General features: G+C 42.9%; 2 protein-coding genes across 5 annotated transcripts in view; both read right to left on the bottom strand.

The window, feature by feature from the left end:
• The window catches only part of LOC110502616 (hypoxia-inducible factor 1-alpha inhibitor), a 29,045-nt gene extending 19,067 nt beyond the window's left edge, over positions 1 to 9,978 (bottom strand). For 2 of the 4 annotated variants that reach the window (XM_036960255.2, XM_090217127.1), the window contains exons 1-2: positions 9,592 to 9,964; positions 5,026 to 5,276 (exon numbers count right to left, since the gene is read on the bottom strand). In XM_036960255.2, the coding sequence (XP_036816150.2) occupies positions 5,026 to 5,276; positions 9,592 to 9,765 (425 nt within the window). In that variant the 5' untranslated portion in view covers positions 9,766 to 9,964. Of the gene's footprint in view, positions 1 to 5,025; positions 5,277 to 7,122; positions 7,290 to 9,591 lie in introns of all 4 variants that reach the window. The other 2 variants (XM_090217128.1, XM_036960254.2) reach the window with 2 other exon arrangements.
• On the bottom strand, positions 946 to 1,398 carry LOC149972548 (uncharacterized). The gene has a single exon (XM_090217129.1). The coding sequence runs from the start codon at positions 1,396 to 1,398 to the stop codon at positions 946 to 948; it is 453 nt and encodes a 150-aa protein (XP_090073255.1).
• Positions 9,979 to 17,877: the final 7,899 nt, after the last annotated feature.

Raw genomic sequence — 17,877 nt, 5'->3', positions numbered from 1 at the left:
TTTCTGTCGCGGCGATCGCTGACTTGGGCCTCTGTGTGCAGCATGGTCAGAAGTAGCACGTTCTTGTTTTTCTTTGCCAGGTAGGACACTAGAGTGGCGGTGGGCGTGAAGGCAAACCTGGAGGACAGGACCTGTCTGCCCTTTGACTCGAGCAGGGCCGGCGGGAGCTCGGCCTTGTTCTTTCTCACCGTGCCCACCATGGTGAGGTTCCTCTCGAGGAGCTGCTGTCCCAGTTCGTAGGAGGTGAAGAAATTGTCACACGTGACATTGCGACCGCTCAGTCCCGTTGTCAGATCGAGGGCGACGTGCATCCCCTGGTTCTTCTCAGGGTCTCCGCTGGCCGCCTTGCCGGTGTACACTTGCATCTTCCAAGTGTAGCTGGACTTGGCGTCGCAGGCCACCCACGACTTGATGCCGTATTTTGCAAGCTTGCTGGGAATGAACTGACAGAGAGGACAGCAGCCTTTGGCAAGGGGAGAAGAGATTAGCCTCATTACTGGCTCATTGGGGCCAACAGCATTTATGTTACACACACACACACACACACACACACACACACACACACACATCTACTACTGCTACCTCTCGATACACATTATTACATACGTACACACACGCACAGTACCTCTGAACGGGACCAGTTGCTCGTCCACTGTCACGTCAGGCCCTGGGGTGTAGAGGGCCGGCAGCCGCGCCTCCCAATGGTCTCAGACCTCTCGTATGGCTGCGAGTTTGTCCGTGGCGAGTCTCGAGGGTCTCGACTGGCGATCATCGAATCGCAGCAGCCGAGTACTTGTGAAAGGACTTGAGCGGCATGGTGGCTCAGAACACGGTCCTGCCACTCTCCGCGTCCCACAGGCTGGCCGCGGCCTCGCCTCGGGACCTGTAGACACCCGCTAGGAGCAGCAGCCCTACGTAGGCGCGCAGGTCGGTGGCGTCCATGGCTCACCAGCCTTCGCCGTATTTTCTCACCCTGTGAAGATTTGTCATTTCCAGAATGATCCTTTCTATCGCTGGTGTGACGAACCGGTGGAAGGTGGACGCGATGTCGCGAGTCACGGCATAGGCCGTAGGGCCCGGAGTCTCGTCCGGGCCAGCGTGGCAGATCACACGGGCCCTGTGGCGGCCACAAGGGAACCATTTGATTTTGCCGTTTTTCGACAGCAACGTCTCCCTTTGGGCTCGAGCCGAGGCCATCTCTTCTTCGTGTTCGTCCTCGGGGGCTTCCTCCGGGTCTTCCTCCGAAGAGCGCAAAGACGCCTGGTCGGCCTCGCACTCGGGGTTGTATTCCTCCCCCTCTTCCGAAACCTCTTCCTCCTCCTCGGAATCAGAGTAGTCTTCTTGGTCAATGCTGAATATCTGTTCTAGAAACTGCGCAGCGGTGAAACACACGGACATGGCAGCCTGGGTCACCTGATTGGGTCCACTGAGCAGCGGGGAAGAGCACACGGCACGGGGGAACCGATGACTTTGTGTGCCGCTGACAATACTAGTATCCTCTCTACGGCCAGCTTACACGGGAGACGACGTGAATCAACGAGGTGCGTGTTCGCCCCTGTTGTGCCCCTGTGCATGTGTAGCCGTGTGCAGTTCACCTGTGCACCACTGGGCTGTCCTCTTGCACACACAGCGGGGCATGTCTGGACGTGTGTTGCCCTGGCTTGGTCACTCTGACCCGAGCACAGAGGGGGAGCCCCCACCTCACACAGTACACACAATAGCATACACCTCCCTAGTGGCTGGCTGGGTCATGCTGACCCCCAGCACAGAGCACAGAAGGGGAGCCCTCCAAGCACAGGGCCTGGGTCACTCTGACCCCGAGGACAACGGGAGGGTTAAACACTATTATTGCGCACAAGTCCATGCAACTTATTATGCAACTTGTTAAGCAAATGTTAATTCCTGAACTTATTTAGGCTTGCCATAACGAAAGGAGTTGAATACTCATGACATGCACGCTTTTCATTTAATTAACTGGTTTAAACATGTTTTTAAACATAATTCCACTTTGACATTATGGGCTAGTGCATGTAGGCCAGTGACAAAATATTGATTGAATCCAGTCTGTAACACAATTTTTTTTTTGACAAAGTCAAGAGGTGTGAATGCTTTCTGAAGGCACTGTAACAGCATGCCAGTGGAAGGGAGGACAGCAGCAGGTGGCCCAACTGTGGTTTGTGACTGTGATTTTCCATTTTAGCCAATTCAATTGCAGTCATTTAGTTACAGATTTTGTAACAGAATGACAAGTTTTAATCACTTAATAAATCATAAACAAAATTGTTATTTATAAAAAGAAAACACTAACGAATTGGTAAATCTACCTTTACTTGTTACTTCTGTGAACTTGAAAATATCTAACAGACGTGGGGCTTTTGTAAGAGAATGACTAGACACTAGGCAATATTTTTTTTAATTAAAACTTCAGGCTAGGGTCTATTTTTCTCCACTTCCTGTCTGACTGACGTGCCCAAAGTAAACTGCCTGTTACTCAGGCCCAGAAGCCAGGATATGCATATAATTGGTACCATTGGTTAGAAAACACTTTGAAATTTGTATAATGTTAAAATAATGTCTGAGACTATAACACAATTGATATGGTAGGAGAAAATCCAGAGGGGGAAAAAAAATTCTGGTTGGTTTGAGAGCCCATGCTCTTCCAATGCAACATACAAGGTCATATGCAAATCCAGCTCCCAGATCCAGCTCCCACTATAGCTTCTACTAGATGTCAACAGTCTTTGATCAAGGTTTCAGGCTTGTTTCTTCCCAAACAAGGAATAATTTTGAGTTATAGTACTGGGAGTCAGATTTGGAACCGAAAAGGATGCACACCTGCTAATTTTGCTTTTCTATTGAACATACTTCTTTCCGTATGAAATATTATAGTTTAATTACATTTTAGGGTACCTGAAGATTGGATAGAAACATATTTGCCTTGTTTTAACAAAGTTTAGCGGTATCTTTTAGGATTCCTTTTTCTGCGCGTTGACCGAGTGGATTACGCAAATCGATGGTGCAAACTAAACTAACTTTTTGGGATATAAAGAAGGATTTTATCTAACAAACCGACCATGCATGTTGTAGCTGGGACCCTTTGGATTGCAAATCAGAGGAAATCGCTATTTGTGATTTTATGAAGCCTGTGCTGGTTGAAAAATATTTTCATGTGGGGCGCCGTCCTCAAACAATCGCATGGCATGCTTTCGCTGTAAAGCCTATTGTAAATTGGACAATGCAGTTAGATGAACAAGACTAAGCTTCTAACCGATAGAAGACACTTGCATGTACCTAAATGTTTAATATCCATAATTTTTAAGATTATTTATTTCTAATCAACTGTCCCTAAGGACCTAGCTCAAATGCAGCAGGACATATACAGTGCCTTGCGAAAGTATTCGGCCCCCTTGAACTTTGCGAGCTTTTGCCACATTTCAGGCTTCAAACATAAAGATATAAAACTGTATTTTTTTGTGAAGAATCAACAACAAGTGGGACACAATCATGATGTGGAACGACATTTATTGGATATTTCAAACTTTTTTAACAAATCAAAAACTGAAAAATTGGGCATGCAAAATTATTCAGCCCCTTTACTTTCAGTGCAGCAAACTCTCTCCAGAAGTTCAGTGAGGATCTCTGAATGATCCAATGTTGACCTAATTGACTAATGATGATAAATACAATCCACCTGTGTGTAATCAAGTCTCCGTATAAATGCACCTGCACTGTGATAGTCTCAGAGGTCCGTTAAAAGCGCAGAGAGCATCATGAAGAACAAGGAACACACCAGGCAGGTCCGAGATACTGTTGTGAAGAAGTTTAAAGCCGGATTTGGATACAAAAAGATTTCCCAAGCTTTAAACATCCCAAGGAGCACAGTGCAAGCGATAATATTGAAATGGAAGGAGTATCAGACCACTGCAAATCTACCAAGACCTGGCCGTCCCTCTAAACTTTCAGCTCATACAAGGAGAAGACTGATCAGAGATGCAGCCAAGAGGCCCATGATCACTCTGGATGAACTGCAGAGATCTACAGCTGAGGTGGGAGACTCTGTCCATAGGACAACAATCAGTCGTATATTGCACAAATCTGGCCTTTATGGAAGAGTGGCAAGAAGAAAGCCATTTCTAAAAAGTGTCGTTTAAAGTTTGCCACAAGCCACCTGGGAGACACACCAAACATGTGGAAGAAGGTGCTCTGGTCAGATGAAACCAAAATTGAACTTTTTGGCAACAATGCAAAACGTTATGTTTGGCGTAAAAGCAACACAGCTCATCACCCTGAACACACCATGCCCACTGTCAAACATGGTGGTGGCAGCATCATGGTTTGGGCCTGCTTTTCTTCAGCAGGGACAGGGAAGATGGTTAAAATTGATGGGAAGATGGATGGAGCCAAATACAGGACCATTCTGGAAGAAAACCTGATGGAGTCTGCAAAAGACCTGAGACTGGGACGGAGATTTGTCTTCCAACAAGACAATGATCCAAAACATAAAGCAAAATCTACAATGGAATGGTTCAAAAATAAACATATCCAGGTGTTAGAATGGCCAAGTCAAAGTCCAGACCTGAATCCAATCGAGAATCTGTGGAAAGAACTGAAAATTGCTGTTCACAAATGCTCTCCATCCAACCTCACTGAGCTCGAGCTGTTTTGCAAGGAGGAATGGGAAAAAATGTCAGTCTCTCAATGTGCAAAACTGATAGAGAGATACCCCAAGCGACTTACAGCTGTAATCGCAGCAAAAGGTGGCGCTACAAAGTATTAACTTAAGGGGGCTGAATAATTTTGCACGCCCAATTTTTCAGTTTTTGATTTGTTAAAAACGTTTGAAATATCTAATAAATGTCGTTCCACTTCATGATTGCGTCCCACTTGTTGTTGATTCTTCACAAAAAAAATACAGTTTTATATCTTTATGTTTGAAGCCTGAAATGTGGCAAAAGGTCGCAAAGTTCAAGGGGGCCGAATACTTTCGCAAGGCACTGTACCTACCCATTTAGACAAAAACATTACCTCTCGTCTCCTCCCTCTTCCTGCGTTTTCTCCATTTTCTCCACAAAATCAGAGAATTTCATGTCTATCCGTCGAGACTTGGGTAAAAAGTTCTCAAAGTTGGCCATTTTCTTCTCGTCATAGTAGAGGAATTTGTGGTTTTCCGCTATGTACACAGAGAAGTCCCCGCTCCCAATGTTCTCCTGCAGGTACGCGACGTCCCACTTCAGAGCCGGATACACTAGATTGGTGTCTGTTAAAACCAATGGTTCCTGGAAACAAAAAAAGTAGGACATGTTAGATAAGATTAGAATAACAGAAATGGATGGAATTAAGCTTTTCATCACATTAACAAAAACAGCATATATGCAAAGACTGCATGTACTCTGATCTACCCATTACTTATAATATAGGACTGAAGCAAGCAAAAAATGCCTTTAATTCGATAAAATGAATTAAACCTGTTTGCATAATTTGTGAACACATGCATGCATTACTAATAGTAATAGACCTATAGTGCATTTGGAAAGTATTCAGCCAGTCCTGCGTTGTCTTGGCTGTGTGCTTAGGGTCGTTGACCTGTTGGAATGTGAACCTTTGCCCCAGTCTGAGGTCCTGAGCGCTCTAGAGCAGGTTTTCATCAATGATCTCTCTGTACTATGCTCCGTTCATCTTTGCCTCGATCCTGACTAGTCTCCCAGTCCCTGCCACACAATCTTGCTTTCATCAGAACAGATCATCTTGTTTCTCATGGTCTGAGAGTCCTTTAGGTGCCTTTTGCCAAACTCCAAGCAGGCTGTCATGTGCCTTTTACTGAGGAGTGGCTTCCGTCTGGCCACTCTACCATAAACATCTGATTGGTGGAGTGCTATAGAGATGGGAGAACCTTCCAGAAGAGGAAATCTGGAGCTCTGTCAGAGTGACCATCGGATTCTTGGTCACCTCCCTGACCAAGGCCCTTCTCCCCAATTGCTCAGTTGTGCCAGCTCTAATTGCTCCGGCAAGATATCTGGTCAAGACTCAATCCCTCCTCCTCCCCCATCAGAGTTCACCACAGGTCATAAGTGGGACCCCCATCCTTTTCATACTTTCCCACTTTCCTCTCAAAAAGCTATATTTGGATCACAGAGGCAACTGGTCTCACACTGCTCATGTCAGCATGATTCTAATAAAAAAAATAGCTGTATAAAAGACCAAGGAATACCATATTGAGTTGACTCTATAGGCCATGGATGGGCACCTCCAGTCCTCTGGGGCCTGACTGGTGTCACACTTTTGCCCCAGCGAACACATCTGACACCAATAATCAACTAATCATGATCTTCAGTTTAGAATGCAATTAGTTTAAATCAGCTGTATTGATTACGGAGGGGGGGGGGGGAATCTGACACCACTCCAGCCCGAGTACCGGAGTTCCCCATCCCTGCTATTGGCTATACTGAAGATCTACCCGAGGTGCAACTTTAAGGCAAGGACATCTTTTAAAACTATTTTGATACTCACCTCATGTCCTGATAATATGAATGAGAACGTAGTCCATTTTGTTTTGAAATCAGTATTTGTCCATCTCTACCATTGTTCCAATTTTCAAGAAAAAGAGTATGCCAGAGAGAGTTACAAGACTTCAACATTGGAATGTTGTACCCTGGCTGGCGAGGACACTCGGGTGAATAATAGTAGGCACAACCAGAAGGAGCCTATTTTAGGATTTTTTTAAACTTGAGATTCTCACCAAAACAAGCAGACAAACAGTACAGTAGGCTAGACTTTAGAGAATGAACACAAATGTATGCAGCCATTGAATAATAAATAGGCCCAATACATTACCTTTGAAACTGTCCTCTTTGAATTGGCAGATCTGTATAAATGGGTTGGATGGATGGCTTTGATTCTCCAGCAATCTAATTGCAAGTCGTTCATATGCCAATAATAATAATAATAATAATAATAATAATAATAATAATAATATTCTGCTTAAAAAAAGACCCTGCACTGCTACCCTCTGCATTCATTATTCTTAGAGGTCAGAACAAGCAACCGGGACATCACCACTTTCATAACCAGGGGAATTTCATATTTTTATTAAATGTATAGATTTTTTTAATTACAAATATTTACATTGACGGCCTATCCCAGCCAAACCCGGACGACGCTGGGCCAATTGTGCACCGCCTTATGGGACTCCCAATCACGGACAGATGTGATGCAGCCTGAATTCGAACCAGGGACTGCAGTGCCTTAGACCGCTGCGCCACTCGGGAGCCCCGAAGGCATGAAGGCTACACCTACGGATGGAAACGACAGACCACAAATAAGTCCTTCTGGAAGTGCACCGAATATTATGCTTTCGAATGCCGAGGTTGCATAACGCTCAATGATGGGGTTATCTCCAAGTTACGCTGGATACACGGTTCTTTCAGTGCCAGGAACATCATCTGGAGGAGCTCCTGACATACAGTACCAGTCAAAAGTTTGGAAACACCTACTCATTGATGGTTTTTTGAATGTATTTGTAGACATCAAAACTATGAAATAACACATATTGAATCATGTAGTAACCAAAAGTAATAAACAAATCAATATATATTTTATATTCTTCAAAAACAGCCACCCTTTGCCTTGATGACAGCTTTGGCATCCTCTCACATGCTGAGCACTTGTTGGCTGCTTAATGAGAAAACAAATCCAGAAAATCACATTGTAGGATTTTTAATGAATTTATTGGCAAATTATGGTGGAAAATAAGTATTTGGTCAATAACAAAAGTGTATCTCAATACTTTGTTATATACCCTTTGTTGGTAATGACAGAGGTCAAACGTTTTCTGTAAGTCTTCACAAGTTTTTCACACACTGTTGCTGGTATTTTGGCCCATTCCTCCATGCAGATCTCCTCTAGAGCAGTGATGTTTTGGGGCTGTTGCTGGGCAACACAGACTTTCAACTCCCTCCAAAGATGTTCTATGTGGTTGAGATCTGGAGACTGGCTAGGCCACTCCAGGACCTTGAAATGCTTCTTACGAAGCCACTCCTTCGTTGCCCGGGCGGTGTGTTTGGGATCATTGTCATGCTGAAAGACCCAGCTACGTTTCATCTTCAATGCCCTTGCTGATGGAAGGAGGTTTTCACTCAAAATCTCACGATACATGGCCCCATTCATTCTTTCCCTTTGCAGAAAAACAGCCCCAAAGCATGATGTTTCCACCCCCATGCTTCACAGTAGGTATGGTGTTCTTTGGATGCAACTCAGCATTATTTGTCCTCCAAACACAACAAGTTGAGTTTTTACCAAAAAGTTATATTTTGGGTTCATCTGACCATATGACATTCTCTCAATCTTCTTCTGGATCATCCAAATGATCTCTAGCAAACTTGCACAATTGGTGGCTGACTTTTTTGCCCCACTGTAGCAACCTATCCAGTTGTTGCATCTTTAGATTCCCCCTCTTTCTAAGTTTCATCTCTGTCACATATGGAACCGCTATCAGGTGTGCTGTTTAGAATGGTGTTTTCACACTAATTGCATTTTGACAAATGTTTGAAAATGTTTCATTGGCTGCTTCATTACAGGAGTTGCGTGTTCTGTTAAGAGGCATTACCATAATCTAAATGTGATTTGTCATTCTGATCACCATGGGTAGACGCCCTAATGGGTTATGCACCCAACGCATATGCGTCCGGTAAATTTCTGAAATGGCCGGTCAATTAAAATCTTACCGATCACGTTGTCCGGTGCCACATTTTCATAACGGAAACCCTGATTCATATCCATCCACGTTTCACCTAATCAACTGATCATCAAGCCCTGCCTTAATAAATCAGTACAGGAACTGCACATTCTGTGTAGCACATTATGTGTAGGACCCCAGGGCCAAGTTTGAAGAACACTGGACTTGTACATTATTACCCAGACCAGGTGAGGTCTCTCTTGCATGATATTTAATCCATGCAGCACAAACCTGGGTTAATAGAGGGGGGAAAAGCGCTGTGACTGTCAACATATTGTAGCAAAGGGAGGGAACAGGAAGCAAACCCGGGTCTCCGGCGTGAAAGGTATAGCGCCAATAGGATTAACCCTATTAATTGTAACGTGGCTCATATAGTGAAGCTGGCTCCACTGCCCCCTCCAAACGGGAAGGACATTTTCCATGCTTCGACTTTCTTTTAAGCCCCTTCACACGTCCACCCATGCATTCCAATGACCTCACGGTACCATCCCACTTTGGACACCAGTGTAGCTAACGGAGGGCGTGGGAAGCAAACTCAGGTCTCCAGCGTGAAAGGATGACACCCTGCGCCAATAAGGTTAACCCATAATAGGGACTTGTTTAATAACATGGCTCATTTGGCGAGGATCGCTAAAATATGCTTAGCTAGTTAACGTTAGTTAGTTGGACTAGCTTGCCCAGCTGATTCAGTTGGGAGGACATTTGGGTACCTTACCACAACATACAGGATACAAATTTGAGGTTGACTAGCTAACCGTTTTGTCTCACTGAACACTAACTTAGGTTCCAGTTCGAGTTAGCTGTCAGACTCGAACAGGAAACTGACAGTGCATATGAACTATCATGACTTGTCACTTTACCTCGTTGTTTATGAGCATCTCCGCTCTAGGATCCGCGTGAGAGAGTCTGGGTATCGGTCTGGTCTGGAAAGGATACTTTCGAAGTTGATATTCTTTCCAGATAGGACTGTGGACCTTCGAGAATGCTGCGGCACCGCCTTCGCTCGCCTTCGGATCATTCTCGACTGTTGCCATGCCCGTGTACCGAACCCAAGATTGCCCCTCGCCCACTGTCAAAAGATGTTCCCTTAACTCGATATACGGGAACTATGCCGTATACTACGTGTTTGCTCAAAACATTGCCATGCAGAAATAGTCTGTTTCCTTTCTGATGGAAGAAACGCCGAGTCTACAAGTATCGTCAGCAACACTAAAGAAAGTACTTCCGGTTCACAGAATTTCGGAAATAAAAAAATAAAAGTCCCCCACGTAATAGTATAAAAGTGTCAGACTATTTATTCATAATCAGATGCAATATTAGCATGTAAATCACGGTGGGGCAACCCTCCCACAACACAACACTAAACAATACATTGATTGCACTATAACAGTGACAAACAGTGCCCACAAACTATTAGGGCCTACATAAAGCTGTCCCAACAGCAGAGCTATCCTTTCCACACCATGGAGTGAATCCTTACCATCGCTACACCTGGCTATCAGTAGAGCCTTGTCTGGCACGGAAAACAGTTCATTAAGTCCTCATTTACTGCCTTTTTAAAAACCACAGCTGATATTGATGACTAGCTTAAACGGATGTGTCTACTACTGACTCCTTGTGGATTTGTGAAAAGTTGATAAGAACCCCATTCTCCTTCAATAATAACAAACTGAAATATTAGTTTTGAGTTTTGAACCATTCACAAACATTATTACATTGATGTTCAGTAAATTCATAATGTTTATTCATATATCATTAACACTTAGCTCTAAGTATAAGCAAGTGCAAGCAAACATGTTGCGACAATTCGTTCAGCACTTTCAAAATGGACTGCAACAGAAATTCAGATAGATGTTAGTTCAGATAAATTCAGCAAGAGGTTTTTGACACCTTAACTTTACTCTTCTTTAAGTCACCAGAGAGAGAGAGAGAGAGAGAGAGAGAGAGAGAGAGAGAGAGAGAGAGAGAGAGAGAGAGAGAGAGAGAGAGAGAGAGAGAGAGAGAGAGAGACTTGGTTAGCCTACAATTTGAAGTATTTTATTAGCCTTAAGTGGCCAAAAAAGGAAGGATAATACAATCATGAGGATCCACTTTTATATGCAAAGGGCAAACAAAACAACACTCACAATATCAACTGGAATTACATGGCCTATTACTGAACGAGCTAAGATGAATGTAGTCAATATTTGTTCAGCACTTTTGAAATGTACAGCGATACAATTCAGAACATGGGCCATTTTTAAAGTATTCTTCCTGTACACCAAGTAAGAATCGTAGGATAAATGAAGGGGGAATATTAGCAGTCAAAGAAAGCTCTTACAATATTAAATTATTACTTTTCTCTAAAACAGGCTACAGACCACATGTGGACCACCAAGTCAGAAAAGTAGGCTAAGTTCTGAGGGGGAAAGGGACCAAATTATTAGGGTGAGGCACATGGGCTACTAACAGCTTATGACACAACATATATTTAGGATTACTTTCTTAGCTACAGTATACATATTTCCCTGGCATATTACATAATTTATGCAGCAGCATACAATACATTTTTTGACTCACAGTTGTTGTGCTGTTCTCACTTGAACAGGAAAGTGGCTCAGCAGTCCTTCTTGTGGGCAAATTCTGTCATCAAACTTTGTCATCAAAGTCTGGCATTCTCTATATTTATTGTGCTTTCAAGACAACTGGGAACTCTGAAAAAAACAAGGTTGAATTATGACGTCAATGATCTTCAGGTCAGAGCTCTAGAAAGAGGCCAGAGGTCCCGACTTGGAATTCTGAATTAGATGACCGTTAAAAGCGTATTTTCCTAGTCGGAGTGTGTTTTCTTCCAAGTTCCCAGTTGTCTTGACCTCACTGAAGTCTGATATTTCCCAGTTCTGAGTTTACAGTTGTTTTGAACATGGCAGAAGTCATGCTGGATTGACAGCATGTCCATGGTATTCAACCATTTCTGGCCATGGTGTTGCGTGTGAATGTTTAGCCTTTTAAACTTGGAAAAGAGACTTGGACTTGAGGGTTAGGGTTAGACTTGGACCACAGACACACTAGTATTATGTTATGACAATGCAAGTTGCTTCCTCTCTGGAGTTCAAAATGGTCTTTATACCATCTTTATCTGAATGTATGATATATGAGACCTGGAAATCTAGTGCATTCGCAGTGTCCAGAACAATAACTAATTTTATCTCACATGAACAATGGCCAAGTATCCACTTATTTTAATGTATGTTATTTTTGTATCCTTTTCTGAGCAGCTGAAAATGTATGATTTCGAAAATGTACTACACAGTAAGGATTGGACTCGTTCATCTTTCCTGCAAATAGGCCTACCCATGAGAACTTACTGAAATGCCTACCACTTCTCTCAGAATGGACCCTCTCCCATTAATCATGAGCCAATGTAAACACACTATTATTTGGAGTGGTATAACTGAACCCTCCAAAATATGCCTCATCTGACAAAACCCATTTCCTTTCTTATTTTGACATCAACCTCTCCAGTTATGTGCTCATCTGAGTCAGTTGTCATAGAGCTTACGATTTCCTCATCTGATAAACCTCTACCACAATGTTCTGTCTCAGTGGTAGTATTCATTCCCAATATCTTTGGTGTCTGAGATTGAACTAAGCTGCACCACTGACAGTTCCTTATATGAACTCTTGGCTACATCAGGATGAAAATCAGAAGGAGGTTCTTTATCCTCAAAAGTGTTTACGATAGACTTTGAACCTGAGCCTCATTTACATTCTCTAATTGTACCCTTTTGTTTAATTTCACCTTATTGTCACTAGCAATAGAATGTATAAATGTGTCACAGTCATACAGGTATGCCAGTCCATCATTGTTTTTATTGTGTCTTTGAAGCAGTAGGCTTCTTAACTAATCACCTGCTAGTAATGAGCAGCAGGTAGCTTGGCAGGTAGGAGTGTTGGGCCAGTAACTGGAAGGTTGCTGGTTTGAATCCCCCAGCTGACAAGGTAAAAATCTGTTGTTCTACCCCTGGGTAAGGCAGTTAACCCACTGTTCCCCAGGTGCTGATGTCATTTCAGGCAGCCCCCTGCACCTCTCTGATTTAGAGGGGTTGGGTTAAATGTGGAAGATGCATTCAGTTGTACAACTGCCTAGGTATCTCCCTTTCCTTATTGGTATTTGGCACCTCCATTAACAAGATTGCATGAAAGTTGTGCATGGAATTGATAAGCAACAACAACTAAAAGTATTAACTTGATTTGTTTCTTCAACTGATATTCCACACAAAAACAGCCAATTCATTTATTGGAATTAATATAACATGCAGAATTAAATGTGGGCATTACAAGAAAGACAGAGTAATAACCAGGAGGCTGTTTGACACAGCCCCCCTGAAAAACGTAACATATTGGGGCTTGTAGAACCATGAAAAACATAACATATTGGGGTTAGAAGAACCCTGAAAAACATAACATATTGGGGTTAGAAGAACCCTGAAAAACATAACATATTGGGGTTAGTAGAACCCTGAAAAACAAAACATATTGGGGCTAGTAGAACCCTGAAAAAAACGTAACATATTGGGGTTAGAAGAACCCTGAAAAAAACATAACATATTGGGGTTAGAAGAAACCTGAAAAACATAACATATTGGGGTTAGTAGAACCGTGAAAAAAACATAACATATTGGGGTTAGAAGAACCCTGAAAAACAGAACATATTGGGGTTAGTAGAACCCCAGCTGAGTATTTTTCACCCCAGTTTATTTGAGACGGGTAGTAAGGTTTTCTCTTTACCAATTTGTGGTCTTAAAATGGCAAAACTATAAAATCACATGAATATTTATTTTTTATTTTATTTCAACTTTATTTAACCAGGTAGGCTAGTTGAGAACAAGTTCTCATTTACAACTGCGACCTGGCCAAGATAAAGCATAGCAGTGTGAACAGACAACAACACAGAGTTACACATGGAGTAAACAGCAAACAAGTCAATAACACAGTAGAAAAAAAATTTAAAAAAGAGTCTATACATGTATACATTGTGTGCAAAAGGCATGAGGAGGTAGGCGAATAATTACAATTTAGCAGATTAACACTGGAGTGATAAATTATCAAATGGTCATGTGCAGGTAGAGATACTGATGTGCAAAAGAGCAGAAAAGTAAATAAATATAAACAGTATGGGGATGAGTTAGGTAAATTGGGTGGGCTATTTACCGAAGGACTATGTACAGCTGCAGCGATCGGTTAGCTGCTCAGATAGCAGATGTTTAAAGTTGGTGAGGGAGATAAAAGTCTCCATCTTCAGCGATATTTGCAATTCGTTCCAGTCACAGGCAGCAGAGAACTGGAAGGAAAGGCGGCCAAATGAGGTGTTGGCTTTAGGGATGATCAGTTAGATACACCTGCTGGAGCGCGTGCTACGGGTGGGTGTTGCCATCGTGACCAGTGAACTGAGATAAGGCCTACCTAGCATGGACTTGTAGATGACCTACATATTTGCCACATATTTGGAGATAGGCTGACAGTGACAATATAACATTCTAAAAGTGTAGCTGTCCATGGTGCTGATATGTGTCTCATTGTTCAAATGTCAGCATAAAGCTTCCTATGACTTAGCTTTTTGTTCAAACTCACCGGTTTTGTATTCTAAGGACTCAAGTGAGCAGACTGAACCCTGGCTTTATGGACACACAATTGATCGCTTTTCCTTTACAGTGCTATTTATGTACCAGGCACTACATGGTTGACCAAAGTAAAAGTCCAGCAACCCTTCCTATGACCTAGCTTCTTTTTCAAACTCCTCTTATTTGTATTTTAGGGACTCTGATGAGTAGACTGATCCTGGTTTAATGGACACACTGTCACGTTCTGACCTTTATTTCCTTTGTTTTGTCATTATTTAGTATGGTCAGGGCGTGAGTTGGGGTGGGCAGTCTATGTTTGTTTTTCTATGATTTGGGTATTTCTATGTTTCGGCCTAGTATGGTTCTCAATCAGAGGCAGGTGTCATTAGTTGTCTCTGATTGAGAATCATACTTAGGTAGCCTGGGTTTCACTGTGTGTTTGTGGGTGATTGTTCCTGTCTCTGTGTTTACACCAGATAGGGCTGTTTTGGGTTTTCACGTTTCTTGTTTTTGTTAGTTTGTTCATGTGTAGAGTCTTTATTAAAGAACCATGAATAGAAACCACGCTGCATTTTGGTCCGCCTCTCCTTCAAGTCAAGAAAACCGTTACACACACAGTCAGTAGTTTTTCCTGTACCGTGCAATTCTTTGCAATTAAACAAAAATACAGTAAGAATTTACTTAAACATAACATTTGAATTTGTTTTACCAGTAGGCTATTATTGTGATCTTGACATGTATCTACTTAAGCTCCAACCATTTCTCAATGTGCTCAACCTTATGTTATGTATCTTATGTAAAGTAGTGATTCTCTTTAGTTTAGATTTCCCCCCATGTAGTTATACATATTTTTGGCTTTACATCATTTTATGCACTATGCACTATGCAAATATGCAAAATAAGATTGGATTTCGTATAAACACAGTGGTTACCGGGGACTTTTATTTTGAAGGCAAAATCCCAAAACCGGAAGTATTAATGTCGATAGGATCCAGCTAGTGTTGCTGCATGAAACCCAACGGGAAATACCAAGCTAAGGGTAGTACCTGGAATGTGAGGACCCGCGACATCTAGTGTACTAAATGATGAACTCCTATTGAGAAACTTTGCACACATCCATCAGATGGCGTCAGAGTACTAAACTCAGCAACAAAAAAACGTCCCTTTTTCAGGACCCTGTCTTTCAAAGATAATTCGTAAAAATCCAAATAACTTCACAGATCTTCATTGTAAAGGGTTTAAACACTGTTTCCCATGCTTATTCAATTAACCATAATGAACCAAAAACAATTAATGAACATGCACCTGTGGAACGGTCGTTAAGACACTAACAGCTTAGAGACTGTAGGCTCTTACAGACTTCTGACTCTGAAAAACACCAAAAGAAAGATGCCCAGGGTACCTGCTCATCTGCGTGAACGTGGCTTAGGCATGCTGCAAGGAGGCATGAGGACTGAAGACGTGGCAGTCCGGCAATAAATTGCAATGTCCATACTGTGAGACGCCTAAGACAGCACTACAGGAAGACAGGACAGACAACTGATCGTCCTCGCAGTGGCAGACCACATGTAACAACACCTGCACAGGGGTACATCCGAACATCACACCTGCGGTACAGGTACAGGATGGCAACAACAACTGCCTGAGTTACACCAGGAACGCAATCCCTCCATCAGTGCTCATACTGTCTGCAATAGGCTGAGAGAGAGAGGGCTTGTAGGCCTGTTGTAAGGCAGGTCCTCACCAGTCATCACTGGCAACAACGTCGCCTATGGGCACAAACCCACCATTGCTGGACCAGACAGGATTGGCAAAAAGTGCTCTTCACTGACGAGTCGGGGTTTTGTTTCACCAGGGGTGATGGTCGGATTCGCATTTATCGTCAAAGGAATGAGCGTTACACCGAGGCCTGTACTTTGGAGCGGGATCGATTCGGAGGTGAAGAGTCCGTCATGGTCTGGGGTGGTGTGTCACAGCATCATCAGACTGAGCTTGTTGTGATTGCAGGCAATTACATCCTCCTCCCTCATGTGGTACCCTTCCTGCAGGCTCATCCTGACATGACCCTCCAGCATGACAATGCCACCAGCCATACTGCTCGTTCTGTGCATGATTTCCTCCAATACAAAAATGTCAGTGTTCTGCCATGGCCAGCGAAGAGCCCGGATCTCAATCCCATTGAGCACGTCTGGGACCTGTTGGATCGGAGGGTGAGGGCTAGGGCCATTCCCCCCAGAAATGTCTGGGAACTTGCAGGTGCCTTGGTGGAAGAGTGGGGTAACATCTCACAGCAAGAACTGGCAAATCTGGTGCAGTCCATGAGGAGGAGATGCACTGCAGTACTTAATGCAGCTGGTGGCCACACCAGATACTGACTGTTACTTTTGATTTTGACCCTCCCTTTGTTCAGGGACACATTATTCAATATTTGTCACATGTCTGTGGAACTTCTTCAGTTTATGTCTCAGTTGTTGAATCTTATGTTCATACAAATATGTACACGTGTTAAGTTTGCTGAAAATAAATGCAGTTGACAGTGAGGGAACGTTTCTGTTTTTACTGAGTTTATTTGATTCGAATGAAAACTATCAGAAAAAATATATATTGCTCAGGTTTCTGACAGACAGTCACAGTGGGTACAAATAAATGTGAATTACATTCACTTGAAATCTTGAAAAGATAAATCATGTTTCCATGCCCATCTCTCTGTGTATGTGTGTGCAAGGTTGGACAGATCAACTATGTTTTAAAAAAATGCTATTTTTGTGTGTTGAAGGCAAACACTTGTAGCACACATCTTGATATAAGAGTAATCCAATTTGTAATCAGATGTTGAATGTAATTTTAATCTGATTAGACATTTTTCAATAGTAATCTTGTTTGATTACAGTTAGGCCTACTTCATTTTTGTAATTTTATTACATAATCATTGTTACATGTAATATGTTAGTACCCAAAACTGTGTGTCTGTGTGTCGTCTGTGCGTGTATGTGTGTGTGTCGGCCAGTTTCTGTACCATTTGTACCAACCACTTTAAAGGCCAACTCTGTTATAGTTAGGGATTGGGGAGTTGAATAATTATTTTGCCATAAATAACACTTTATATTTTATACTGTAAATCTTGCGGTTATATAATCTCCCCTCTCCTCTCTTTTCCTCTCCTCTCATTTTCTCTCCTCTCCTCCCCTCTCCTCTCCTTTTCCTTCTCCTTCATTGTCCGTCTATCAGCATCATTCAAGCCCCGGGACTGATGACGGCCTCCTGGTGTGTTCCCATGCTCAGTGTTTCCTGCTCCGAGCAGGGAGCTGAGCTGATCCCTCTGATGCATATTCTCTTCCTATTCTCCCCACAGATCTCCACAGTAAATGGATTGACTGGCATCCCTGCTGTGTTGAGACAGGGGCTCACATCTCTATCCTGCTGATACCCCACAGTATTCTACTCCGCTCTTTTCCCCGGCCGGACAGACAGTAGATAACTGATGGGGAAATCAGTTGATTTAGAATAGATATGCACTTTGTAGCAGCAACATTACTGTGTGTG

Source organism: Oncorhynchus mykiss, chromosome 23 (genome assembly GCF_057628025.1).
Source record: "Oncorhynchus mykiss isolate SJ-2025 chromosome 23, ASM5762802v1, whole genome shotgun sequence".
In the NCBI taxonomy this organism is placed as follows: domain Eukaryota; kingdom Metazoa; phylum Chordata; class Actinopteri; order Salmoniformes; family Salmonidae; genus Oncorhynchus; species Oncorhynchus mykiss.
This window is presented reverse-complemented; position numbering and strand designations above follow the sequence as displayed.

What these genes read in the sequence shown, in the direction of transcription:
- LOC149972548 (XM_090217129.1), bottom strand. Translation starts at nt 1,398, where the DNA reads ATGTCCGTGTGTTTCACCGCTGCGCAGTTTCTAGAACAGATATTCAGC.